Raw genomic sequence first — 26,431 nt, 5'->3', positions numbered from 1 at the left:
CGATTTAATGGCGAGAAGGTGTGTGTGGGGGGGGTGGGGGGGTGGGGTGGGGGGGGGGATAAGCATACTTTCTTTATGAAACACCATTTTCCACCACCATGCTAGAGTGGCTAATGCCTATTCATGATGTTACGCCACCCTTCAGCCTGGGATTAACAACAGACTGCTGCAACCTGATTGGCTAAACGCGATATCCAACATCTGGGACTAGCATTCCTTGGCATTATAGCCACTCTAGCATGGTGGTGGACGGTCAAATGAAACAACTCAATATCACCATCTGCCGGCCTTTGGGCTATGGTCGATGTAGGCGATAGGCTTCTTTTTCTGTGGAATGAGCAGTGGTAGGAAAAGTACCCAATTGTAATACTTTAGTAAAAGTAAAGATACATGAATAGAACATGTCAAAGTGAAAGTCACCCAGTAAAATTCTACTTGATCAAAAGTATGAAAGTATTTGGTTTTAAATATACAGTACTTAAATATACAAAAGTAAATGTAATTGCTAAAATATACTTAAGTATAAAAAGTAAAAGAAAAAGTATAAATAATTTCAAATTCCTTATATTAAGCAAACCAGATGGCTCAATGTTCGTGTTTTTTTTAAATTTATGGATAGCCAAGGGCACACTCCTACACTCGGGCATAATTTACATATGATGCATTTGTGTTTAGTGAGTCCACCAGATCAGAGGCAGTAGAGATGATGTTCTCTTGATAAGTGTGTGAATTGGACCATTTTCCTGTCCTGCTAAGCATTCAAAATGTAACGAGTACTTTTGGGTGTCAGCGAAAATGTATGGAGTAAAAAGTACATTATTTTCTTTAGGAATGTATTTAAGTAAAGTAAAAATTGTCAAAAATATAAACAGTAAAGTAAAGTACAGATCCACCCCAAAAAACGACTTAAGTAGTACTTTAAAGTATTTTTACTTAAGTACTTTACACCACTGGGAATGAGGGTGTGCATAACCTGTCTGCTTGTTTTTGCTCATGATTTCTTGTGTTGAGAATGTGCCCTCATTTATAAAATTGCTTAGTAAATGTTTCCCTTACCTTGGTTGAATAGTTTCTTCTAAATGATTTTGGATGTTGGGGAGGCTGTTGCAAAGATGAAGTGAAGTCTTGTAACAAAATGTGATTTGCTGTTTTATTTTATTTCATTTATGTTATGTTTTCCACCAACGTTTTCCCCTTTATGAATTTGAGAGGTATTGATGTAGGCGCTATAGCCTACATTTCACTTTGTAAACTAATCTAAGGAAGGCTCTACTGCGCATGCTCTTGGGGGCGGGTGACAGATGACGATCGACTTCGCTGTACCGTACTTTGTGAAAGCCCGCCGCCCTCTCTCCCTGGTTGACACACACGTTTGTGTTGAAGAAGCACGATGCTCCGAATTGTGTTATCCCGAACTTTGCCTCGAATCTCTGGCATTGCGAATTGTCAGTATTCGGCGGCTGCCATCCCCGTTCCAAGCGCACAGCCCGAAGTGCATTATAACAAGGTAAGCGATAAGCATTCACAACCTGTGAATGACATGTTGAGTAGCTATTATATCATTGCTGCACACGACTGAAATGATCAGTTTAGTGTATTTCTGTCATGTGTAATTCATTGCAAGGCAACTAGGCATACGTGAGAATTGCAATATCTTTTGGCCTACTTGTTGACATTAAAACACTTGACCTGATTGAACCTTTGTGAGAACGTAGCTGATTAGATTTTGACAATTGCGTTCACATCTTACTTATTCGATACATTAGGTCAACTGAATTACATATACACTAGATAATTGTTGGGTATGATGGTGTTATGCAAAACTGTAATGTGGCAGACAGCCAGAAACTTTCCAGGGGTGCATTAATAACACTTTTGCTAGAGTTGAAAGGCCAGCTTGTACATAGAGAGCCACAACACACATAATGTGCATGTATGCGTTTCTGTTAAATTGTTTTGGGGGAAATTATATACCATTGTAATATTATGTCAGAGACAGTATCTTACAATATTGCACAAATAAGAACTGAAGGGAAGTAATGGGATGCAACTGGACAATACAATGTTTATACTGGCTCCAATTTATTTTCGGTCTGTTGAATCAAACAGTTGTGATAAGATCTGTAATCTAAACATAGAGCCTAATCAAATCTCCTCTGTCTCATTACAGCTGTTCATCAATAATGAGTGGCAGGATGCTGTCAGCAAGAGGTCCTTCCCCACCATCAACCCAGCCACAGGAGAGGTCATCTGTCAGGTGGCTGAGGCAGACAAGGTCAGTGGCTGGAACTGCCTTGATACCTGGCCCTGTTCTGTCTAAATACAAGACTTACATCCTCGGTTCCTTGGAGTAATCACTGATCCAATATACAGTTGAATTCAGAAGTTTACATACACCTTAGCCAAATACATTAAAACTCAGTTTTTCACAATTCCTGACATTTAATCCTAGTAAAAATTCCCTGTCTTAGGTCAGTTAGGATCACCACTTCATTTTAAGAATGTGAAATGTCAGAATAATAGTAGAGAGAATGATTTATCTTCTGCTTTTATTTCTTTCATCACATTCCCAGTGGGTCATAAGTTTACATGCACTCAATTAGTATTTGGTAGCATTGCCTTTAAATTGTTTAACTTGGGTCAAACGTTTCGGGTAGCCTTCCACTAGCTTCCCACAATAAGTTGGGTGAATTTTGGCCCATTCCTCCTGACAGAGCTGGTGTAACTGAGTCAGGTTTGTAGGCATCCTTGCTCGCACACGTTTTTTCAGTTTTGCCCACACATTTTCTATAAGATTGAGGTCAGGGCTTTGTGATGGCCACTCCAATACCTTGACTGTGTTGTCCTTAAACCATTTTGCCACAACTTTGGAAGTATGATTGTGGTCATTGTCCATTTGGAAGACCCATTTGCGACCAAGCTTTAACTTCCTGACTGATGTCTTGAGATGTTGCTTCAATATATCCACATAATTTTCCTTCCTCATGATGCCATCTATTTTGTGAAGTTTACCAGTCCCTCCTGCAGCAAAGCACCCCCACAGCATGATGCTGCTACCCCCGTGCTTCACGGTTGGGATGGTGTTCTTCGGCTTGCAAGCGTCCCCCTTTTTCCTCCAAACATAACGATGGTCATTATGGCCAAACAATTATATTTTTGTTTCATCAGACCAGAGGACATTTCTCCTAAAAGTACGATCTTTGTCCCCATGTGCAGTTGCAAACCATAGTCTGACTTTTTTATGGCAGTTTTGGAGCAGTGGCTCCTTCCTTGCTGAGCGGCCTTTCAGGTTATGTCGATTTAGGACTCGTTTTACTGCGGATATAGATACTTTTGTACCTGTTTCCTCCAGCATCTTCACAAGGTCCTTTGCTGTTGTTCTGGGATTGATTTGCACTTTTCGCACCAAAGTACGTTCATCTCTAGGAGACAGAACGCATCTCCTTCCTGAGCGGTATGACGGCTGCATGGTCCCATGGTGTTTATACTTGTGTACTATTGTTTGTACAGATGAACGTGGTACCTTCAGGCGTTTTGAAATTGCTCCAGACTTGTGAAGGTCTACCATTTTTTTCTGAGGTCTTGTCTGATTTCTTTTGATTTTCCCATGATGTCAAGCAAAGAGGCACTGAGTTTGTAGGTAGGCCTTGAAATACATCCACAGGTACACCTCCAATTGACTCAAATGATGTCAATTAGCCTATCAGAAGCTTCTAAAGCCATGACATCATTTTCTGGAATTTTCCAAGCTGTTTAAAGGCACAGTCAACTTAGTGTGTAAACTTCTGACCCACTGGAATTGTGATACAATTAATTATAAGAGAAATAATCTGTCTGTAAACAATTGTTGGAAAAATTACTTGTGTCATGCACAAAGTAGATGTCCTAACCGACTTGCCAAAATTATAGTTTGTTAACAAGAAATCTGTGTTTGGTTGAAAAACGAGTTTTAATGACTCCAACCTACAGTGGGGAGAACAAGTATTTGATACACTGCCGATTTTGCAGAAAATCACATTGTATGATTTTTAAGTAATTAATTTGCATTTTATTGCATGACATAAGTATTTGATACATCAGAAAAGCAGAACTTAATATTTGGTACAGAAACCTTTTTTTGCAATTACAGAGATCATACGTTTCCTGTAGGTCTTGACCAGGTTTGCACACACTGCAGCAGGGATTTTGGCCCACTCCTCCATACAGACCTTCTCCAGATCCTTCAGGTTTCGGGGCTGTCGCTGGGCAATACGGACTTTCAGCTCCCTCCAAAGATTTTCTATTGGGTTCAGGTCTGGAGTCTGGCTAGACCACTCCAGGACCTTGAGATGCTTCTTACGGAGCCACTCCTTAGTTGCCTTGGCTGTGTGTTTCGGGTCGTTGTCATGCAGGAAGACTCAGCCACGACCCATCTTCAATGCTCTTACTGAGGGAAGGAGGTTGTTGGCCAAGATCTCGTGATACATGGCCCCATCCATCCTCCCCTCAATACGGTGCAGTCGTCCTGTCCCCTTTGCAGAAAAGCATCCCCAAAGAATGATGTTTCCACCTCCATGCTTCACGGTTGGGATGGTTTTCTTGGGGTTGTACTCATCCTTCTTCTTCCTCCAAACACTGCGAGTGGAGTTTAGACCAAAAAGCTCTATTTTTGTCTCATCAGACCACATGACCTTCTCCCATTCCTCCTCTGGATCATCCAGATGGTCATTGGCAAACTTCAGATGGGCCTGGACATGCGCTGGCTTGAACAGGGGGACCTTGCGTGCGCTGCAGGATTTTAATCCATGACGGCGTAGTGTGTTACTAATGGTTTTCTTTGAGACTGTGGTCCCAGCTCTCTTCAGGTCATTGACCAGGTCCTGCCGTGTAGTTCTGGGCTGATCCCTCACCTTCCTCATGATCATTGATGCCCCACGAGGTGAGATCTTGCATGGAGCCCCAGACCGAGGGTGATTGACCGTCATCTTGAACTTCTTCCATTTTCTAATAATTGCGCCAACAGTTGTTGCCTTCTCACCAAGCTGCTTGCCTATTGTCCTGTAGCCCATCCCAGCCTTGTGCAGGTCTACAATTTTATCCCTAATGTCCTTACACAGCTCTCTGGTCTTGGCCATTGTGGAGAGGTTGGAGTCTGTTTGATTGAGTGTGTGGACAGGTGTCTTTTATACAGGTAACGAGTTCAAACAGGTGCAGTTAATACAGGTAATGAGAGGAGAACAGGAGGGCTTCTTAAAGAAAAATTAACAGGTCTGTGAGAGCCGGAATTCTTACTGGTTGGTAGGTGATCAAATACTTATGTCATGCAATAAAATGCAAATTAATTACTTAAAAATCATACAATGTGATTTTCTGGATTTTTGTTTTAGATTCCATCTCTCACAGTTGAAGTGTACCTATGATAAAAAGTACAGACCTCTACATGCTTTGTAAATAGGAAAACCTGCAAAATCGGCAGTGTATCAAATACTTGTTCTCTCCACTGTAAGTGTATGTAAACTTCTGACTTCAACTGTAATTGGATAGGTGAAAGCAGGGGTTCCACTAGCCTACATAGCTTGGACCTATGCAGTCATAATGACTACTTCAAGAAAGGGAGGACAGAAGACGGCATTTTCAAAGCATTTGAACAGGCCCCTCACTGTTTCTGTATTCCAACAAAACTACATCCTTAGCATACTAAGACAATGACAAGTTGCCTGAAGCAGAAACATGACAATTAGATGTGGTAGGAGGACGAGAGGGTAAAATAACCAGGGAAAAGGTTAACCTTAACAACAGGTGTAATTAGAGCACTGTCTTGCAGGGGCCAGGTGTGTGACCATCTTATTTATGTTATTACATTGTCGTAATTGAATTACTTGATAAGTTCTTTTTTAAGTTATATAATCTAATATTGCTTGTCTTTTCGTCTCCCTCTGTGGCCTCCTCCCTCTCTCCAGGCAGATGTGGACAAGGCTGTGAAGGCTGCCAGGGAGGCCTTCAGGTTTGGGTCACCATGGCGACGCATGGATGCGTCGGACCGCGGGCTGCTCCTGAGCCGGCTGGCAGATGCAATCGAGAGGGACACAGCCTACCTAGCGGTCAGTGACGCAGTCCCATTACTGCTGGTCAATGGAAATGATTCACTTGAAGTGGTGTTATGAGCGGCTAATTAGATGCACAACATTCCTGGTCTGGCACTCATGCCAAAGAAAGCAAAGTTGTTGGGATTGTATTAGAGTTTACTTGTGTGGCACTGGCACAGTGCTTTGTCTGATGACAAATGTTAGCTTCCAGTGGTGGAAACCTTTTCCCTTTTACCTAGAAATATTATCTTCAAAAAAAGTATGTTCAGATAGATTTATTTGGCTTGTGAACAGCAGCACCATATTTTGCAGAGTCAGTGTATTAGTCCTGTATTCCACAGGTTGCTGACCTGTGCAGCTCCCGCGCTGAAGTCACATGGTAGAGATAGAGACGAAGGGTCACGGCTAGGATCAACACTGAGAAACCGCTGGGGAAGTGGTGTAAAATAATTCCTTAGTGCTGCTCTTCCAAGACATACACAATGCATATTTGTTGGTGTTATGTTACAGGTTTGGCTTGTTTGGTGAAAGTAATAGGGGAAAGGTTATTGTGGTGAAAGGGTTTCTCTGGCCTTGTTTTGATAAAATAATGAACGGCCTCAGCACAGGAAGCTGCCCTACTTTGCCTGGTAAATGAGGCCCTGCTCAAATCAGATTTCCTTTAGCTTACGCAAGGGATTGGTTCTTGGAGAGAGAAACAAACTGCTTAGTTTGTGTCTCTGTGTGTGTGTGTGGGGGGTGGGGTGTGGGGGGGGGGGTGTGTGTATTACAAGAGAGTAGGATTGTTAGGACAGTATTTAGATTGTACTTGATTAACTACTGTCAGATTGGCTTATCAGGGGTACAAGGTCCATCAGGACTGGAAATAACACTGATTCTGTCCACTGAACCGGCCCCAGCTACATGTTAAATATGGATATGGTGTGTATGTGAGAGGGAGTCTGTTCAGAGCCAAGCCAACACCAGTGACTCGTCAGTACTTGTAATTGTTATAAGACCGGCCAATCTGTTGAAGTATGTACAGTCCAATGTCCTCAACATTAACTGTACGTGACTGTAAATGTTGTAGCTAGATACATTTTGTAGTGCGTGTTATGTTGACCACATCTACTCTTTTGTTCCCAAATAAATGGTGCATGGAACTAATCGTTGATTCACTCTGTTGATGATGAGCCAATTCATTCCCTGGGTTGTGTCTTGCTTGTGCAACAGTCTCAAAATATTTGATTCTAATGTGACCTAACTAAAGTGAGGGTTACTGGTGTTTAACTGGACTCTGAACTGATTAACACCCTGTAGCAGAAAATAGTCCCTGTAATTTGATATGATAATGTTATAGTATAACATCTGTTTAGTCCATTAGCAGCATGTTACAGAGCCTACCTCTAAATACATACTGTATGCTGCTGTGGACAACACTGGATATCTATTAGCTCTTTCTAGGAAGGTATAGCAATCTGACATCTTTTTTTAATAAAACAATTTTTTTAGGGGGTAGATCTGCTTTAATATTGCAGATGGCTTCCAGCAATGTAATTGTCTGAATCATTTCCAATCCCCCATATCTTTTTTTAAATTAAAATAAATACAATTTTATAATATTATATTCAAAATAAATAAATGGACAACAACACTTAGGCTTCTACTTCCAGCTTATACATACTATATACATTTTACGGACACAGTATATTTTACTTTAGTTAACTTTTGTTTGTTTTTAATCCCATCCTTCAGCTACTCTCAACCCATCCCATCTATCGCTTCGTTTTGTGTATCAGTTCATAAACCATGTGCCATGGAATCGGTACATCGAAAATCTCTTCCCAACTATTTTGCAATCTATATGGCACAGCTGTCAATTTTTTGGTCCTTAAATGAAACCGGTATACTTTTTTAATTATCACAATTTTCTTTAACCAGGGTCGTCTTTAATGCAGGGCCGACAGACAAGTTCCTTACTTTTTCCCCCTTCCACTTGTCTCGTTTGGGTGTAGGGACTGATCAGAGCCTGAAGGTACGGAGGTGCCGTTCCCCTCACAGCTCCGTAGGCAAGCACCATGGTCTTGTAGCAGATGCGAGCTTCAACTGGAAGCCAGTGGAGTGTGCGGAGGAGCGGGGTGACGTGAGAGAACTTGGGAAGGTTGAACACCAGACGGGCTGGGGCATTCTGGATGAGTTGTAGGGGTTTAATGGCACAGGCAGGGAGCCCAGCCAACAGTGAGTTGCAGTAATCCAGACGGGAGATGACAAGTGCCTGGATTAGGACCTGTGCCGCTTCCTGTGTAAGGCAGGGTCGTACTCTCCGAATGTTGTAGAGCATGAACCTACAGGATCGGGTCACCGCCTTGATGTTAGCGGAGAAGGACAGGGTGTTGTCCAGGGTCATGCCAAGGCTCTTCACACTCTGGGAGGAGGACACAACGGAGTTGTCAACCGTGATGGCGAGATCATGGAACGGGCAGTCCTTCCCCGGGAGGAAGAGCAGCTCCGTCTTGCCGAGGTTCAGCTTGAGGTGGTGATCCGTCATCCACACTGATATGTCTGCCAGACATGCAGAGATGCGATTCGCCACCTGGTTATCAGAAGGGGGAAAGGAGAAGATTAGTTGTGTGTCGTCTGCGTAGCAATGATAGGAGAGGCCATGTGAGGATATGACAGAGCCAAGTGACTTGGTGTATAGCGAGAATAGGAGAGGGATGTAATGCTGCAATTAGTTGGTTGTAATATTGGGTAGAGCAGACATTTCCGTATATTTTTGTTAGCTGCATGTGTGACAACTCCACCAGTCGTATTTATGATGTCATTTACAAAGATTTTTTATTTATTTATTTTATTCCAAAAATAATGTTTTTTTAAAATGAATTAGTATATTTGAGTTTAACCATAATATTTGTTGCATTATTTATTATCTTTTCTGGTGGATTAAACTGAAATTGCAACCAACTTTCTATGGCTTGTTTTAAAAATAGTGATATTTTGGAGATTATTTCATTTTAAATAACCGAAAGTGAGAGGTTGTAATCTGAATAAAGGGAAAAAGGCCATTCTTGAACATGGGGTGAGACATTCTTACTAATCTGCTAGAGAACCAGTTCGGATTTAAGTATAACTTTTCTATGACTGAAGCCTTTAGTGAGAGGTCTAATGCTTTAATATTTAATAATCTATGCTCTCCGAATTCATTTTAATTATATAAATAGGCCCTTTTAATTTTCTCTGGCTTGCCGCTCCAAATAAAATTGAAATTATTTTTGCTTGTATAATTTAAAAAACAAGTCACTAGGTGTAGGCAAAGCCATAAGCAAATAGGTAAACTAGATATGACTAAAGAGTTAATCAGGTTGATTTTTCCACAAATAGACAGGTATTTTTCTTTCCATGGTAGCAAGATCTTATCTATTTTTGCTAACTTCTATTAAAATGTATTGTAGTGAGATCATTTCTTCGTTCCGGGATATGAATACAGAGTATGTCCACATCACCATCAGACTATTTTATTGGTAAACTACACAGTAATGTAAAAGTTGTATTTTTTAGTGATCCAATACATATTATAAACTGGGTGGTTCGAGCCCTGGTTGCTGATTGGTTGACAGCTGTGGTATATCAGACCGTATACCACGGGTATGACAAAACATTTTATTTTTACTGCTCTAATTAAGTTTTTAACCAGTTTATAATAGCAATAAGCCACCTCAGGGGTTTGTGGTAAATGGCCAATATACCACGGCTAAGGGCTGTGTCCAGGCACTCTGTGTTGCGTCGTGCATAAGAACAGACCTTAGCCGTGGTATATTGGCCGTATACCACACCCCCTCATGCGTTATTGCTTAAATATAGTACACTTATCATAATTTGGTTGTAATCCAGAGAGGTTAGAAAACGTATTTAGATCCTCTATAAGGCTGTGGAGGGATCCAAATTGTGGCTTTAAAAGAAAACAACATGAATCATCAGCGTACAATGACACCTTTGTTTGACAATGTTACGTAATACAGAATGCAGCCTTGCTACTATCTGTCCTCAATCAACCTTTATTATTTAGGCCATGGCGGAACTCTGTTGACACTTTTACCTTATTTTGCCATAGGAACTGGAGACCCTGGACAATGGGAAGCCCTATGCTGTGTCCTACAGTGTGGACGTGCCCATGGTGGTCAAGTGCCTCAGGTCAGTCACAGTAATATAAAATGCAGTGTGTGTGAGCAGTGGAATGAACGCATGCATTTTATCCTTGGGGGATGGGGCTTTCAGCTCGACTGCCCCCAGCCTCTGGAATGCCCTCCCGGACCACCTGAAGGCACCACAGACGCTGGGCTCCTTTAAAACGGCCTAAAGACCTTTCTAGGCTTTCTGTTGATAGCTGTGCTCCTTGGTGACCTTGTCCCTTGTAGCGTCAGCTGTGTTCTTTGTCAGTTGCCTTCTAAAATTCTATTTGGTTGTTATTTTATGCACTTTGAGATTATTCTGTATAATGAAAAGCGCTTTACAAATGTAATACATTATTATTATTATTATTAATATTAATATTATTATTATTATTACTTTCTGCAAACCAAAATGTATGAGTTGTCATAAATCTTAAGTGCCAGATGTGGCATTCTGCTATATGGCTGAATGTTTGTTACATTTGTAAGTGTGTGTGAAGTTGTAGGGAGAGGCAGAGACAGAATGATGGGGAAAGAGAGGGGCAAAAGAGGGTGAGAGTGACTGTGAATTAGTTCTTACAAGAATGTGACTGCAGACTGCCAAAGCTCCCTTATTTGATTGGCTGGCACCCAGCACCATGACCTAGACTGCTTACTGTATACTCACTGTGGATCCAATCACTATCTCAATCTACTGCAGGTGTGCTTGTTTACCTTTCAAAGGATTGTAAATAGACTCATTTACAGTTTCCTTTGAAAACAAATCCATTAACGGTCAAAGATACATTGTCCTCATTTCCTTCTACTCTTGATATCTGAAACTATAGTTGCTGCAGTTCTCTTTCATAATAAACATGTATACATGGTAGCCCTACTGAGGAGTCTAGTGTCCTCCTGGTATTTACTGAATATGGAATGTAGTAATTACTTATTTAGTGCAGTTGAGAAATATTGACATCCCCCATATCCCTTTTGATGTATCTGAAAGGTGTAAGATTTTTGAGGATTCTTGAGTCCAAGTGTTTACTGTCTCTGTGTGTATGTGTGTGCACAGGTACTATGCAGGCTGGGCAGATAAGTGGGAGGGGAAGACCATTCCCATTGATGGAGACTTCTTCTGCTACACCCGTCATGAGCCCATCGGTGTGTGTGGCCAGATCATACCGGTGAGTGAGTGAAGGAGCTGTTCAGGGGTTAACGACGGATCTTGATGAATCTTAAGCTGTTCAGGGGTTAGGGATGGACCTCCTTGATGAATCCTAAGCTGTTCAGGGGTTAGGAATGGACCTCCTTGATGAATCCTAAGCAGTTCAGGGGTTAGGAATGGACCTCCTTGATGAATCCTAAGCTGTTCAGGGGTTAGGAATGGACCTCCTTGATGAATCCTAAGCTGTTCAGGGGTTAGGGATGGACCTCCTTGATTAATATTAAACTGTTCAGGGGTTAGGAATGGACCTCCTTGATGAATATTAAGCAACATTCTCAGTAGTTCATGTTCAAATTTGGTATTTCTAACCAGCTAACATGTCACTAGTGTATTACCAGCGTTTCCATTTTGTGGCCCCTTTCCTCTTGCCTGTGAGAACTGGTGTGTTTGCTCAGTCTGTCATGGTGAAAGAGACTGGAGAGGAAACAAGAGCTGGCAGAGCAGTTTCAGTGAGCTGGCTTCAGTCCCACCAGCCAATGGGAGGAGGGAGGGATAGGGATCATTTAAGGTGAAACCCTGCCTCCAAAACCTGGCAGGGCTGCAAGGCTGTTTTGTATAAATATAGTGGCAGCCTGGACTTTAATGTGTCGAGTGCATGCATGGATTTATGTCTATGCACGCGTTTATGCACACGTTTGATATGGTCTGTATTTACCATTCACTCTCTTCCTCCCTCTGTCTTCCCTCAGTGGAACTTCCCTCTGCTGATGCAGGCATGGAAGCTGGGCCCAGCTCTGGCTACAGGCAACACAGTGGTGATGAAGGTGGCTGAGCAGACCCCCCTCACTGCCCTGTATGTGGCCAGTCTCATCAAGGAGGTTGGTACACAAACACACACGTACACACACATATACCACACACACACCCTCCTTACCACACTTAGCACAGTTTCAATGAAGTATGCACAACTCTAGTACATTTGTCTTTCTCTCTCTCAGGTTGGTTTCCCTCCAGGTGTGGTGAACATCCTGCCTGGTATGGGTCCATCTGCTGGTTCTGCCATCGCCTCCCACATGGATGTGGATAAGGTGGCTTTCACAGGATCTACTGAGGTAAGACAGAGAGCCCATACCTCAGGCAGCTCAAAGAACTGAGTCGCTGTTTAGTAATCTTAGATGATTAACCAATCCCATGACACCTGCATAAATCATATAATCTCAGAAATGAAAATCAACCACCTGCAAGTGCCCAATTGTATGTCTATTTGGATATACTGTATGTGCTGATATTTCTTTCAAATGGCCAATGTGTTTTGGCGTATTAGTGTGTGAATGAGAATGAGCCCTGTGCTGTCTAAGCAGCTCCATGCTCTATGTGTCCAGGTAGGTCACCTGATCCAGCAGGCATCTGGCTCAAGCAACCTGAAGAAGGTCACTCTGGAGCTGGGAGGAAAGAGTCCCAACATAATCATGTCTGATGCAAACAGTGAGTATGGCTCCTGGCTGCTTTACTTTTTAGATGGGCATCCAGTTAGAAATATGAAAAGAATGGGAACACTTAATTTATAGTCTGCTACAGATTATTTAGCAATATCTTCAACAAAGCGTGGTGTCCGTTTTATTTATCAAGTATCAATTGCAACAGGCAGCTGCTACTTTTACAGCGAAGGACATCTACCAAAGGAGGCTGATGGGATGAGCTATAGGAGGAAAGCCTCATTGTAATGGCTGGAATGGAATCAATGGAACGGAGTCAAACATGTGGTTTCCATAATGAGCCCATTATCCCATCAGCCTCCTCTGACTAAGGTGTGTGCATGTTTGCCTGTGTGTGTCTTATTTGTTGTATTGTGATTGCTGTGTCTGACTTAGCCGATATGTTTCGACTTGAGGTTCAGCAGTAAATAAACCTTCCCCTTCAAGTCGAAACCTAGCTCAGCCATTTTTTAAAACTAGTTTTTTAAACTGCCTTTTTCATCAGCATGCTAGGCTAGCTAATGCTAAAGCAGCCCATTGGATTCCACAACACTTCCGGCAGCTACCCACCCCAAGGCCCAGTGTCAATTTCATGGAATCCAATGCTGCAGAACCTCAAGTCGAAACATATCAGTTATGTATGACTGTGTGTTCTCTCTCTCTCTTTCTGCAGTGGCGGAGGCGGTGGAACAGTCCCACTTTGCCCTGTTCTTTAACCAGGGCCAGTGCTGCTGTGCCGGCTCCCGTACATACGTGCAGGACACCATCTATGATGAGTTTATGGAGCGCAGCGTGGAGCGGGCCAAGAGCAGGGTGGTGGGAGACCCCTTCAACATGAAGACTGAGCAGGGACCCCAGGTTAGAAATGGTGCACAAACACACCCAGACGAGTAGAGGAGGAGTTGAAGATGCACACCCAAACATAAGACACTGGATGAAAATAGAAGAGCTGCACACTCTATCGTACTCAAGTAACTGTGGTACCAGCATTTCCAAATGCAGAGGCTTTGTCAGAAAACAACTACAAGAACGCACTTGCATGCATACATATACACAAGCACTTGTAGTCTGGTTTTGGTTAACACATTAATAAGGCACCCACTTACAAGCTCTATAAAACGGTTCCCTATCTAGGTGGACGAGGAACAGTTCAAGAAGATTCTGGGCTACATCAGCAGTGGGAAGCGTGAGGGGGCCAAACTGATGTGTGGGGGAGGGGTGGCTGCAGACCGTGGCTACTTCATCCAACCAACCATCTTTGGAGATGTCCAGGATGACATGACCATCGCCCGTGAGGAGGTACAGCATGGCAGTGTCATTATTAACAACTCACTCTTCATGAAACTGGCTGTCAAGATCCACCATTTTGGCTCTTGGGGCTGCCTTGACAGAATCCCCCTAATGGCTATACCCATGAAAATGAAAAGGAAAGCCTGTATATTTTGGTTGTCTAAAGTATATTTGTGTGGCTATTTTAAAGCTAGAATCCTTATTTGCTACATTCATTTTTGAACTTGTAAATTAATGATATATACCAATTGATTCTTAAAGAATCGATCGTATAAATGCCTCATGAGCTTAGTTCAACTGTTATACCCCATCAGAACCCAAAATATAAGCTTGTTTTACTCCAGTGTTTGGAAACAACAAATGTAAACAAACACTGTATAGCCTCAAAACAAGGTTAAAACTATACATGTGATATCATGGATGGTTAGTCCTTGCATCCATTGCTCTGTCTATGAATTTGAGTGGTTACATTTTTCCAGCCCCATCCCTTAGCTTTTTAGCGAAACTGGGGCGAGGAGAACACTTTGTTTCAATTAAGTATTCTAGCTTTAAGGAAAGTAACCAGACAAGATCATACATGTGTAACATGTTCTCATTAGAGAAAATATCTCTTTAGGTTAGATTCTTTACATTCCTTTCTCCTCTATAATATTGATTGTCTCTCCCTGCCTGTGTCTGTGTTCAGATCTTTGGGCCGGTGATGCAGATCCTGAAGTTTAAGACTCTGGAGGAGGTGGTTGAGAGAGCCAATGACACAAAGTACGGCCTGGCAGCTGCTGTCTTCACCAAAGACATCGACAAGGCCCACTACATCTCTAACGGACTCCGCGCTGGCACTGTCTGGTACGCTGATTTCTAGCTTACATTATTTTACATTACGTCCATCAAATTGTCAATTTCTTTCCGTAGCATTATGGTCCAGAAGTTGGCTGAAGTTGACCTATTATAATCTGCTAATTGTGTGTGTGGTTTGTCCATTTCTTTCTGCTTAGGATTAACTGTTATGATGTGTTTGGAGCACAAGCCCCCTTCGGTGGCTACAAATATTCTGGTAACGGTCGTGAGCTGGGAGAGTATGGCCTGGACAACTACACTGAAGTGAAAACAGTAAGGACCCTATCACCACCACACACACTACTGTAGGATCAAATGTTCAGGCCACATACGTAAATGTATGAACGCTGTTGCAACGTTACATATGTAATAAACAGCAACATCTCACAAGCAACTGTATGTATGTTCACAAAATGTGTTAATATCAAAGCTTCAAAAACATATTTTATTCTTTTACCTCAGGTAACAATCAAGGTCCCTCAGAAAAACTCGTAAAGACATCTGAACTCTGCCTCCAATCAAGGAAACTAACTGACTATAGGAAGGCTCTATGGGACTAAATCAGCCTTCATTTAGTTTATCCTCAGTTATTGTTGGACTTTGTGTTACTTAGCCTCTGTACGCAGCTCTAACTTCATGTAAAGAATGTCCAAACAAGATGAGAAAACAATTACAGGCATGTTGCTGTTAGTTTACCACCAGCTTGTTGTACAGCCTTGTCAAACTTCAACAGCTTATTTTAAGCACTTCATTGAGCACACCATAATATTTCAAAATACATATTTCAGTCATTATGTTCATCCTATTTTAATATGGTGAATCCCTGCTACAATTCAGAGTATTTTAGTACTCTTGTAGATTAAAAGTGTGAACTTTGAAAGGATTTTGGATAATAAATGCACTTGATACACGCTGTTACTTGCTTTTAACCTACCGTTTTCTGATTGGACACAAAAAAATAATTTAGAAAGTGTTGTATTAATGGGAAAACAATTTTAAATGCTTTTAAGGAGGAAAACAGTATGGGATTACAAAATATAGATAGACTGAAAAGAAACAAAACACAGTAGAGGCAGTTCTAGTGCCACACAACACGGGTCATATGACATTATCAACATCTGTACATTATCTAGGTTGAAGTGTGTAACTCTGGATTGCGGTTTGAAAATAGGCTGCTGTATTACGCTCAGGTGTAACGATAATGATATAGCATTTAGGGAAGAAGTAACCAAAGAGAATACCATACAGACTGCACAACACAGAGAAAGGATTGACGGAGAGTGTGTGCTTTCCTTTGGTAGACAGGTGCACCGTCAGAGAGATGACCCAAGAGATGAAGAAGATAAGCAAGCTGAAAGTGATGGATTTACCCTCGTTGTAGTTTTTGGGCAGGTCAGTTCCCATGTAGGCAAAGCTAAAGCATGCAATACCCAGCAAACCTGCAAACAGTACTATCAAATAAAAGATGGGGAGGACTCCATATGTGCAATCCAAAATGACCTCGCTATACAATGTTATCTGATTGGTCCTGGGTCCTTCAATGGCTATCCACAAAGTGCACAGAAACAGCATTATGACAGTGGTTGTGATAATAGTGATCCACTGTCCACCATGCTTGACCCAGAAATCATATGCTTTGGGTAGTTTGGCAGCCATTTTGAAGATACAGACAATCTGGAAGGAGCGAACAGCGAGACAGGACAGGCAGGCGACATAGAAGACTATAAACACAGAATTGCGTAAGGTGCAGATGGCCTCCGTGGGTTTGCCGATGTAGAGAAAGACGCTAATGGAGGACATGGACAAGCAACACAACATGAAGAAGCAGAGCCTCCCACCGGCTGACTTCACCACAGGGGTGTCCTTCTTACAAAGGAACAGAACCAAGATGGCAATTGAGATGACGATGATGGAGCTGGCCTGGAACATCAGAAAAATGACCAACGGAGCATCGGAATGCAGATACTCTATAGTGCGCTTAGTGCATGATGTACTGCCATTCCTGGCCCACTCATCCGTTTGGCATGCTATGCAGCTGTAGGGATCGGCTGTTGGGGGAGATAGGGAAGAGAAAGTCTGGGTGATAGATGCTAATATGTGTACAGATAACCATCATTCTTGTCATGTGATTCATAGGTCATACAGTGCCCTCCACTAATATTGGCACTCTTGGTAAATATTAGCAAAACGGGCAGTGAAAAAAATGTCTTTGCTGTTTATCCTCTTGGTCTTTCATTCAAAATATTCACAAAAATCGAACCTTTAATTGAAGTAAAATGATTGAAAAGAATGAATGTGAAATAAATGAAAAAAAAAATCTCCAAAACATGTGTGCCACAATTATTGGCACCGCTAGAAATTCTTATAAGTATATTCCCATTCATATTTTATGTTTTTAAGTTCACCTGAGTGATTAGGAACACTTAAGTGGTAAGCCTTGACTTCCTGTTTCACTGGGGTACAAATATGAGGTGACACACAGGCCAAGTTCCCATAGTCATTCATCACTATGGGAAAGACCCGAGAATACAGTAATGATGTGCGACAAAAGGTTGTTGAGCTGCACAAATCAGGAAATGGCTATAAGAAAATAGCTTAATGGTTGAAAATGGCCATTTCCACTATCAAGGCAATAATTAAGAAGTTCAAAGCAGCTGGAGATGTTAACAATCGGCCTGGAAGAGGACGTGTGTCTATATTGACCCCACACACAGTGAGGGGGATGGTTAGAGTGGCCCAAAAATCTCCAAGGATCACAGCTAGAGAATTGCAGAAAGTCTCCAAAACGACTATCAGATGCCACCTACATAACTACAAGTTGTTTGGGAGGGTTGCCATAAAAAGCCTTTGCTGTCATCAAACAACAAACTCAAGCACCTACAGTTTGCCAAACGTTACTGGAACTTGCAATGGGACTGGGTTCTATGGTCAGATGAAACCAAAATAGAGCTTTTTGAAAACAAACACCAGAGGTGGGTTTGGCGTAGACAGAAAGATAGCCATGCAGAAAAGTACCTCATCCTCACTGTGAGTATGGTGGTGGATCTTTGATGTTGTGGGGCTGTTTTTCTTCCAAAGGCCCTGGACAACTTGTTAGGATACATGGTATCATGGACTCCATCAAGTACCAGCAGATATTAAATCAAAACCTGACTGCCTGTGCTAGGAATCTTAAACTGGGCCGTGGTTCGATCTTCAAGCAGGACAATGATCCAAAGGACACCTCAAAATCAACACAAAAATGGTTAACTGACCACAGAATCAATGTTTTGCCATGGCCATCCCAGTCCCCTGACCTAAACCCAGTACTTAAGTAGTACTTTAAAGTATTTTTACTTAAGTAGTTTTTGGGGGTATCTGTACTTTACTTTACTATTTATATTTTTGACAACTTTTACTTCACTACATTCCTAAAGAAAATAATGCACTTTTTACTCCATACATTTTCCCTGACACCCAAAAGTACTTGTTACATTTGGACAGGAAAATGGTCAAATTCACGCACTTATCAAGAGAACATCCCTGGTCATCCCTACTACCTCTGATCTGGCGGACTCACTAAACACAAATGCTTTGTTTGTAAATTAATGTCAGAGTGTTGTAGTGTACCCCTGGCTATCCGTAAATAAATAAAAAACAAGATTGTGCTGTCTGGTTTGCATAATATAAGGAATTTGAAATTATTAATACTTTTACTTTTAATACTTAAGTACATTTTAGCAATTCCATTTACTTTTGATACTTAAGTATATTTAAAACCAAATCCTTTTAGACTTTTACTCAAGTAGGATTTTACTGGGTGACTTTCACTTGAGTAATTTTCTATTAAGGTATCTTTACTTTTACTCAAGTATAACTTTTGAATACTTTTTCCACCACTGCCGAGGCCCACAAGCTTGGGCCTTGGAATCTGAAGGATCTGGAAAGATTCTGAATGGAGGAATGGTCTCAGATCCCTTGCCATGTGTTCTCCAACCTCATTACGCATTATAGGAGAAGACTCAGAGCTGAAGGGGTGCCAATAATTGTGGCACACATATATTTGATTATGATAAGAATTTATTTTTTCTTTCAATTATTTTACTTTAATTAAAGGTTAGATTTTTGTGAATATTTTGAATGAAAGACCAAGAGGATAAACAAGACATTTTTTTCACAGCCCGTTTTGCTGATATTTACCAAGGGTGCCAATATTAGTGGAGGGCACTGTAAATGGTGCCAGGTGTTCTTCCTGACCGCTTGACCTGTCCAGGAAAGACTCCAGGCAATAACAGAAAGTCATGTTGCTCTGTACCTGTGTGGTTGATGTACTTTCCATCAGAGCAGATCTCACATTCAAAACAGCAGGCGTGGAAGCCAGGTTGAACTCTTCTGGAGCCAAATGTACACTCACTAGAACACTGCAGGACTGGAGCCTGCAAGAAGTAGGAACAGCTTAAAATAGCACTGTGGAAAAGACCAGCATCAGTTATCACTAATTTGAATACCACTCAGTGTTTTGATGGTGTGTAATGTATACTCACATGCTTTTGAAGAATTTTGTACTAACCTTTGTGCCCTCAAACCAATGTATGAGAGTTTCATTTATATGGAAGCTTGGTGTGGGGTTGGTGAAGTATGAGCCAATGTCCACATTAGAACATGTTCCATATTTGCAGTCCCAGTGTACAATGTCGTAATGAGCCGGTGGGTCCCCGTTCTCATCAAACTCTATACTTTGATTGTCCAATTTGAATTTGACCAGTTTTAGTGCCTCAGTGACCTGGGAATGCAAGACGAAATAGTAAACTTAAACGATAACGTCAATTACTAATCATATTTTTGGTGATGTGGTTGACCATAAGGCTTCATGTTGAAGGAGATGCAGCGCACTTACCATGTAAGGATAAGCGATGATTTCTGAGTTGGCACAGTTCCGTGTCCCACACTGCAAAGTATTGTGGAGTGCATGAGCCACAGCATACACTGCAGAGTAGATTACAAAGCTGTATGTCGGGTCCTCTCCAATAATTGTCTGGGCACTGGTAGAGATGCAGTCAGGGCAAATCTGACCACATCTTTCCTTCAAGTCCATGTCAGTGCATTCATTCTCATGTCTGGATGTTACTGTGTTGTTAATGAACTCATCAAATCCTCTCAGGTCCTTGTGCCTCTGGACAGTGACACCTAAAACCGTCCCTATGCTCTCAATCTGACTCTTCTTGATCAACTCTTTGTTCATAGACCATGTCTCACTAGCGATCCATATCTTCTCCTTCACTCTGAGATCTATGGCCTTCTGGATGAAAGGAATGACAAACTCCACATTGGCAAAGACTACAATAACCCGGACATTGAACATGGCTATGTTGTTGAATAGACGCCCTATTAAGGATTGGTTTTGGGGAATGGTGTCTTGGTAAGCCAAACAGATGTTAGCTGGTCTAATCTCATCCTGAAAAACTGTCAAGGCATCTCTGCTGTAGTCATTGTCACCACCGATGAAAGCCACCCAGTTCCAGTTAAACTGTTGGAGTATACGGACTATAGCCTCCACCTGATATTTGTCGCTGGGAATGGTTCGGAAAAAGGAGGGAAATCTGGTTTTGTAGCTTAGTTGGACACTTGATGCCCCATGAGTCACCTGTTGAAGTAAAACATAAAACGATAATGTTTTTGTGAGAACAAGGATTGTCATATTTGAACAAGCATGCAATGCCCTTCATATCCATTCCCTTAACTACTTTACAGCATTATTCAAATCATTACAGTACAAGGCAGCTACTGTATAAATAGCATCATTATGAGGTTATATTGTGTCATAAAATACTACTTACCATTGGAATCATCTCCGACATATACAGAGGGGCGACACTGATGGTTTGGCTGCTTCCAAACGGGCCAGTGACTGAGATGACTTTAGGTCTGTAGGATGTTCCGTTCCACACAGGGATGGCTCCTCCTCCCTTTTGGGTCAGAAAGTCCAGAGCAGCCCAATAACTGAGCAAGTCAGAGCAGTAGTCGAAAATCTCATAGCCCAGGCTCACACCAGGCAACAGCTCTGTGGAGTTGTTGATCTCTTCAATAGCAAACCTCATGACTTGGATCTGCTGGTAGCTTGCTGAGGAAAATTTAAACCTTGGATGTAGAATAAAAGGTTGCATAGGTTTATTGTCAAAATGTGTGCAAAAACATTTGACATTTACCGTATAATTTTTTTCTGGTGGTGAAAGCAGACTTCGCCTTACCTGTGACATTGAAATGTTTCAGGTTTTCTGTTCTCAGTATCAGCCGCTGTATCAGTCACTCCATACTTCTCATGCAGCTGGAATAGTCCTCCCAGAATGTAGTCTCCATCCAGACTGAGTTGTGGTAAAGAGGAGCATGTGTCACTTTGTTTCATCAGGTGAAATGACACCATCATCACAAGAAACAGCATTGTAGGTTTCTAAGTAAGAGTGAGTTGTTAGATCAGAGGCTGAAATTCTCTCCGTCTACTGAGTTGACAGATAATAATCATCTTTCACTCTGTTTTACATGTTGCGTTACTTCCTTGTTTGTGTTCCGTGCCTCAGATACCTGGATAACCACATCCATCTATCCATGGTCAGGCTATTATGGAAACATGTCGAGGTTTATGAAAATGTCTGTCAGGTCTTTCACACATCCCTTTATACAAAATAGACATTTCCACCAGAGGAGGCTGGTGGGAGGAGCTATAGGAGGACAGGCACATTAATGGATGGAATGGAATAAACAGTAGCGGTGAGTGGGTAAAATCACTGGGGAAGCCAAACCAGAAAAAAAAAGTCATATTACAACCTGTGTGTTGCAATAATTAAGTTGTTTGCTCTGTAACCCGTTAGTTCATATGCCTTGCCACTGTGATATATAGGCCTAAGGCCGAGACAATAAGAAGACACTGGCAGAATAAATTCAACCACACCTTTGTTTCATCACAAAACCGGAGAGCAACCGCTGTCTGGTGAAGTCCACAAAGCATATTGCATGTAACAAACAGTTACATGACCTACAGCATGGTCAAGCAAGTTAATGTTTCTGACATTTTAGGACCACTAAACAACTATTGATTTAGAACCACGCAAAGAAAACATGAGCTGCCTCCACTATTCCAGCACCATTTCAACATCATCAAATCACTTGTGCTTAGTATAATACAGTGACAACTAAAAGACACCAAAAATTCTGTGTGCATGCGTGCGCGTTCGTGCAAATAGAAAAAACATGTTGACTCACCCTACATGTAGAGAAACGCCAATGCCATCCTCCTCTCTTTCATGTTGACGAAACGATCTATCACTCTGTCATACAGTAGACGCTTTCATTTTTTGTTGTCCTAGGCTACCTGTCTAAAATGCTTGCTCGCTAGCCTAATTTCCTTTCATGGGAAATGTTACCTAGTTAACATTAGCCTTCTACGTCTAGCTACATATTGAACTTCCATCCTCTCTGGCCAGGGGCACAATGTATGAATTTATGGTTGGATCAGAATCGCCATTATAATCATTGGCCAGTACAGAGAATTAAGTAAAACCACAAGTCCAAATCCCTATCTCCATCCATGGCTAATTTAGGAAAGGGCCCATTTTAGCTAGCTAGCTAGCCACCAGAGGACAACAACACAATGAGATTCACAACGAGTTTCTGTCAATGATGTATGCTCTCAATGCAATGTGATTGGAGTGAAGCCAAATCCAAAACGGGCTTCCCTTGACACTTTTTTTTTGTGCACCAGGACCATTCACAGTTGAGCGCAACACTGATTGGCTATTATTTTATACTTTTTTTTATCATCAAGAGAGGCCAAATGCTCGCTGGCTTACCTTGCATTCAATGCCACTATTTTGGACCAGACAGCATCAGATAGATGACCTACACAGAGACAGAGGGGCGCTGTTTAGCTCGCTCTGATGTTTTCTCCAGTGAGATACAGAGTGACAAAATAAATTATTTTATGTTTCTTTTTTTCTTGGTCAAATGTTTTGGGAAGCCTGGCTTCCCTTGGCATCCATGAATACACGCCACTGGGAATAAATGGAACGGTATCAAACATGGAAACCACAATGAGCTGATCCGTCTATACAGTGCATTCGGAAAGTATTCAGGCCCCTTGACTTTTCACATTTTTGTTACGTTACAGCCTTATTCTAAATTGTATTAAATCATTTTCCCCCCTCATCAATACCCCATAATGACGAAGCAAAAACAGGTTTAGAAATTCTTGAAAATGTATTTTTTTAAATAAAACACTGATATCACATTTACATAAGTATTCAGACACTTTACTCAGTACTTTGTTGAAGCACCTTTGGCAGCGATTACAGCCTATTTTCAGGTTTCTCCAGAGATGTTCGATCAGGTTCAAGTCCGGGCTCTGGCTGGGCCACTCAAGGACATTCAGAGACTTGTCCTGAAGCCACTCCTGTGTTGTCTTGGCTGTGCGCTTAGGGTCATTGTCCTGTTGAAAGGTGAACCTTCACCCCAGTCCGAGGTCCTGAGTGCTCTGGAGCAAGTTTTCATCAGGGATCTCTCTGTACTTTGCTCCGTTCATCTTTCCCTCGATCCTGACTAGTCTCCCAGTCCCTGCTGCTGAAAAACATCCCCACAGAATGATGCTGCCACCACCATGCTTCACCGTAGGGATGGTGCCAGATTTCCTCCAGACGTGACGCTTGGCATTCAGTTCAATCTTGGTTTCATCAGACCAGAGAATCTTGTTTCTCATGGTCTGAGAGTCTTTAGGTGCCTTTTGGCAAACACCAAGCGGGCTGTCATGTGCCTTTTCCTGAGGAGTGGCTTCCGTCTGGCCACTACCATAAAGCCCTGATTGGTGGAGTGCTGCAGAGATGGTTGTCCTTCTGGAAGGTTCTCCCATCTCCACAGAGGAACTCTGGAGCTCTGTCAGAGTGACCATCAGGTTCTTGGTCACCTCCCTGACCAAGGCCATTCTCTCCCAATTGCTCAGTTTGGTCGGGCAGCCAGCTCTAGGAAGAGTCTTGGTGATTCTAAACTTCTTCCATTTAAGAATGATGGAGGCCCCTGTGTTCTTGGGGACCTTCAACATTTACATTTACGTCATTTAGCAGACGCTCTTATCCAGAGCGACTTACAAATAGATGCTGCAGAAATGTTTTGGTACCCTTCCCCAGATCTGTGCCTCGACACAATCCTGTCTTGGAGCTCTCCTTCGACCTCATGGCTTGGTTTTTGCTCTGACATGCACTGTCAACTGTGGGACCTTATATAGACAGGTGTGTCCCTTTCCAAATCATGTCCAATCAATTGAATTTACCACAAGTGGACTACAATCAAGTTGTAGAAACATCTCAAGGATGATCAATGGAAACAGGATGCACCTGAGCTCAATTTTGAGTCTCATAGCAAAGGGCCTGAATACTTAAATAAGGTATCTGTTTTTTGCAAACATTTCTAAAAACCTGTTTTTGCTTTGTCATTATGGGGTATTGTGTGTAGATTGATGAGGATTTTTATTTATTTCATCCATGTTAGAATAAGGCTGTAACGTAACAAAATGTGGAAAAAGTCAAGGGGTCTGAATACTTTCCAAATGCACTGTAGGTCCTCCCACCAGCCTCCTGATTTCCACACAGTTTTTAAACCCAGAGGCGCAACATCGCGAGACATCCGGGAACACTTGCGAAACAGCCAAAGCAGACCAGGCCAGGGTTTGGTGTTTGAGAAGTCAATGAGAGAAGTGAAAAATTCTTCCTTAGTTAATTTTCTCTAAATCTAAAGGCACAACCTAGATTCGAGCCAGTGTTTTAAGTATTACATTTACATTTTACATTTGTCATTTAGCAGACGCTCTTATCCAGAGCGATTTACAGTTAGTGAGTGCATACATTTTGTCATACTGTAGTTGAACATGTTAATACGCCAACCTCGTGAGTGACAAGATTTCATTTTTCGTCAAAAACAACTTTATGTTTAAGGAGTACCTTTGACTTGACGGCCTACACATGCGCAGTTCGGTGCAAGACCTCATTGCATTTTGGTACACTAGAAGTACATTCATTTCCAATGGGACGCTGTGTTTGCATTGCGTTGCAGAGGCAGTTGCAGGGCGTTCTGTGTGGTGCATACGCTGGATTTATCGAACGTTTGCGTCAAACTGTATGCGTGGACGGCTGGACAGAAATGGTAGGGGAAGGTGAATATTGAACTTTTGTTGCACAAATATCCAGATGATGCTGCGTACCATTTTACGCAAAGACACTGTCGGTGTGATCGAATCGTAAGACTCGATGACGAGTTTCTGCACAAGTTTAGCTAGCCAACTTCGCCATGACATTGCCTACAAGCGTTATCTGGGATTTTTTTGGATAAGTAGGTCTACTATGCTGAAAGAGTCAAGTATGTGTGTGCGACAGTGTGAGTGAAAGTTCTCCAACACTGTACTATGCAATTTACATATGCTCATCATTCATTTGCATGTGAAAGGTACTGTTCATGCACAACTTGTTGCCATCCCCACAAAATAGCTTGAAAGAGTTTTACATCAGTCCTGCCTAGGGTTGCATGTAGTGACCAAGATTGCTTCGATAGACATGGCAGCTCTGTTTCTAGCTCCTAATGCTAAATATGTGTATGCGACCAATACAATTTGATTTGAAAGGGAGGGTATTTTACTGGTAACTTTCAAAGTTTACCAGTAAACTGCCAGAAGTTTGGTAATTTCAAGTTTCTTTTGAATTTTATCACAGGACATCTAGTGGCCTTTTTGGGTACTTCAGATTATCAAAGGTGTCTATCTCTGGCCCTGTGTGGACTCATCACATGTAAAATATATAAAATAAAGAACATTATTAAAATGTTTTCATAGTATGACAAAGCTGTAAACATGATCCTAAATATAAACCATCAACCCGGTGAATGCAATTGGTGTTTAATATGAGGATTTCCACATTAAATATCCTTTTTTTTTTTTACACACTTATTTTTGTTAATGTTTTGGCACCAAACTGGTGACAGTTGTGAAAAAACGTTATTTAAAATAATGCCATTTTTTCGATTTTTTCATTAATTAGGCTATTTTCTCATTAACCATATGGTGTATCCACTAGAAACTCATGGACAATATGTACCCAGGTATAAAAATAAAACACTATGAATGCATTTTTTAAAAAGTTATTAAAGTATAGATTACCTGTTAATTACCAAAATTACAGAATGTTCCAGGAACTTTGGTAAATTACCAGTGGCTTTGCAACCCTAATCCTGCAGTCTTCCCGCTCTCTGAGCTCCCTGTCATTTTTTGTGTGTAAAATAGTTGTACCTTTCAGAGAACGCCATATGTTTACATCTTCAATATGCACCCCCCCCCCCCCCCCAAAAAAAAAGATGTATCCCTCAAATGCCCAGCTACCATGAAAACGTTGAGCTTTGTTCATTGCTTATAACAATTCAAGTGTAATTTAATATTCAATCATACAAGGACACTTTGGTGTAATT

The 26,431-nt window shown here is 41.7% G+C and overlaps 2 protein-coding genes across 2 annotated transcripts; one reads left to right on the top strand and one right to left on the bottom strand.

Moving 5' to 3' along the window:
* Window positions 1-1,299: 1,299 nt before the first annotated feature.
* Window positions 1,300-15,877, top strand: LOC311118920 (aldehyde dehydrogenase, mitochondrial-like). The gene is made up of 13 exons (XM_084157686.1): window positions 1,300-1,507; window positions 2,171-2,275; window positions 5,940-6,080; window positions 10,156-10,235; window positions 11,268-11,379; window positions 12,110-12,238; window positions 12,359-12,472; window positions 12,743-12,845; window positions 13,509-13,693; window positions 13,970-14,134; window positions 14,811-14,968; window positions 15,118-15,232; window positions 15,422-15,877. The coding sequence occupies exons 1-13, from the start codon at window positions 1,391-1,393 to the stop codon at window positions 15,452-15,454; spliced, it is 1,557 nt and encodes a 518-aa protein (XP_084013812.1). The 5' UTR covers window positions 1,300-1,390; the 3' UTR covers window positions 15,455-15,877.
* A 61-nt stretch (window positions 15,878-15,938) lies between these two features.
* Window positions 15,939-21,036, bottom strand: LOC311108123 (taste receptor type 1 member 1-like; the record flags this gene model as incomplete). Its single annotated transcript, XM_084150759.1, has 5 exons — window positions 15,939-17,007; window positions 19,254-19,374; window positions 19,509-19,721; window positions 19,836-20,582; window positions 20,776-21,036. The coding sequence occupies 5 exons, from the start codon at window positions 21,034-21,036 to the stop codon at window positions 16,085-16,087; spliced, it is 2,265 nt and encodes a 754-aa protein (XP_084006885.1). The 3' UTR covers window positions 15,939-16,084.
* Between the last annotated feature and the right edge of the window lie 5,395 nt (window positions 21,037-26,431).

Source organism: Coregonus lavaretus, assembly GCF_964263955.1.
Source record: "Coregonus lavaretus genome assembly, chromosome: 3".
In the NCBI taxonomy this organism is placed as follows: Eukaryota; Metazoa; Chordata; class Actinopteri; order Salmoniformes; family Salmonidae; genus Coregonus; species Coregonus lavaretus.
Note: the sequence above shows the minus strand (reverse complement) of the source record. Positions and strands in the feature narration are given on the sequence as shown.

What these genes read in the sequence shown, in the direction of transcription:
- LOC311118920 (XM_084157686.1), top strand. Translation starts at nt 1,391, where the DNA reads ATGCTCCGAATTGTGTTATCCCGAACTTTGCCTCGAATCTCTGGCATT. An exon ending in ATGGTGGTCAAGTGCCTCAG is followed by an intron (nt 10,236 to 11,267) that starts GTCAGTCACAGT and finishes GTGTGTGCACAG; the next exon opens with GTACTATGCAGGCTGGGCAG. An exon ending in AATCATGTCTGATGCAAACA is followed by an intron (nt 12,846 to 13,508) that starts GTGAGTATGGCT and finishes CTCTTTCTGCAG; the next exon opens with TGGCGGAGGCGGTGGAACAG.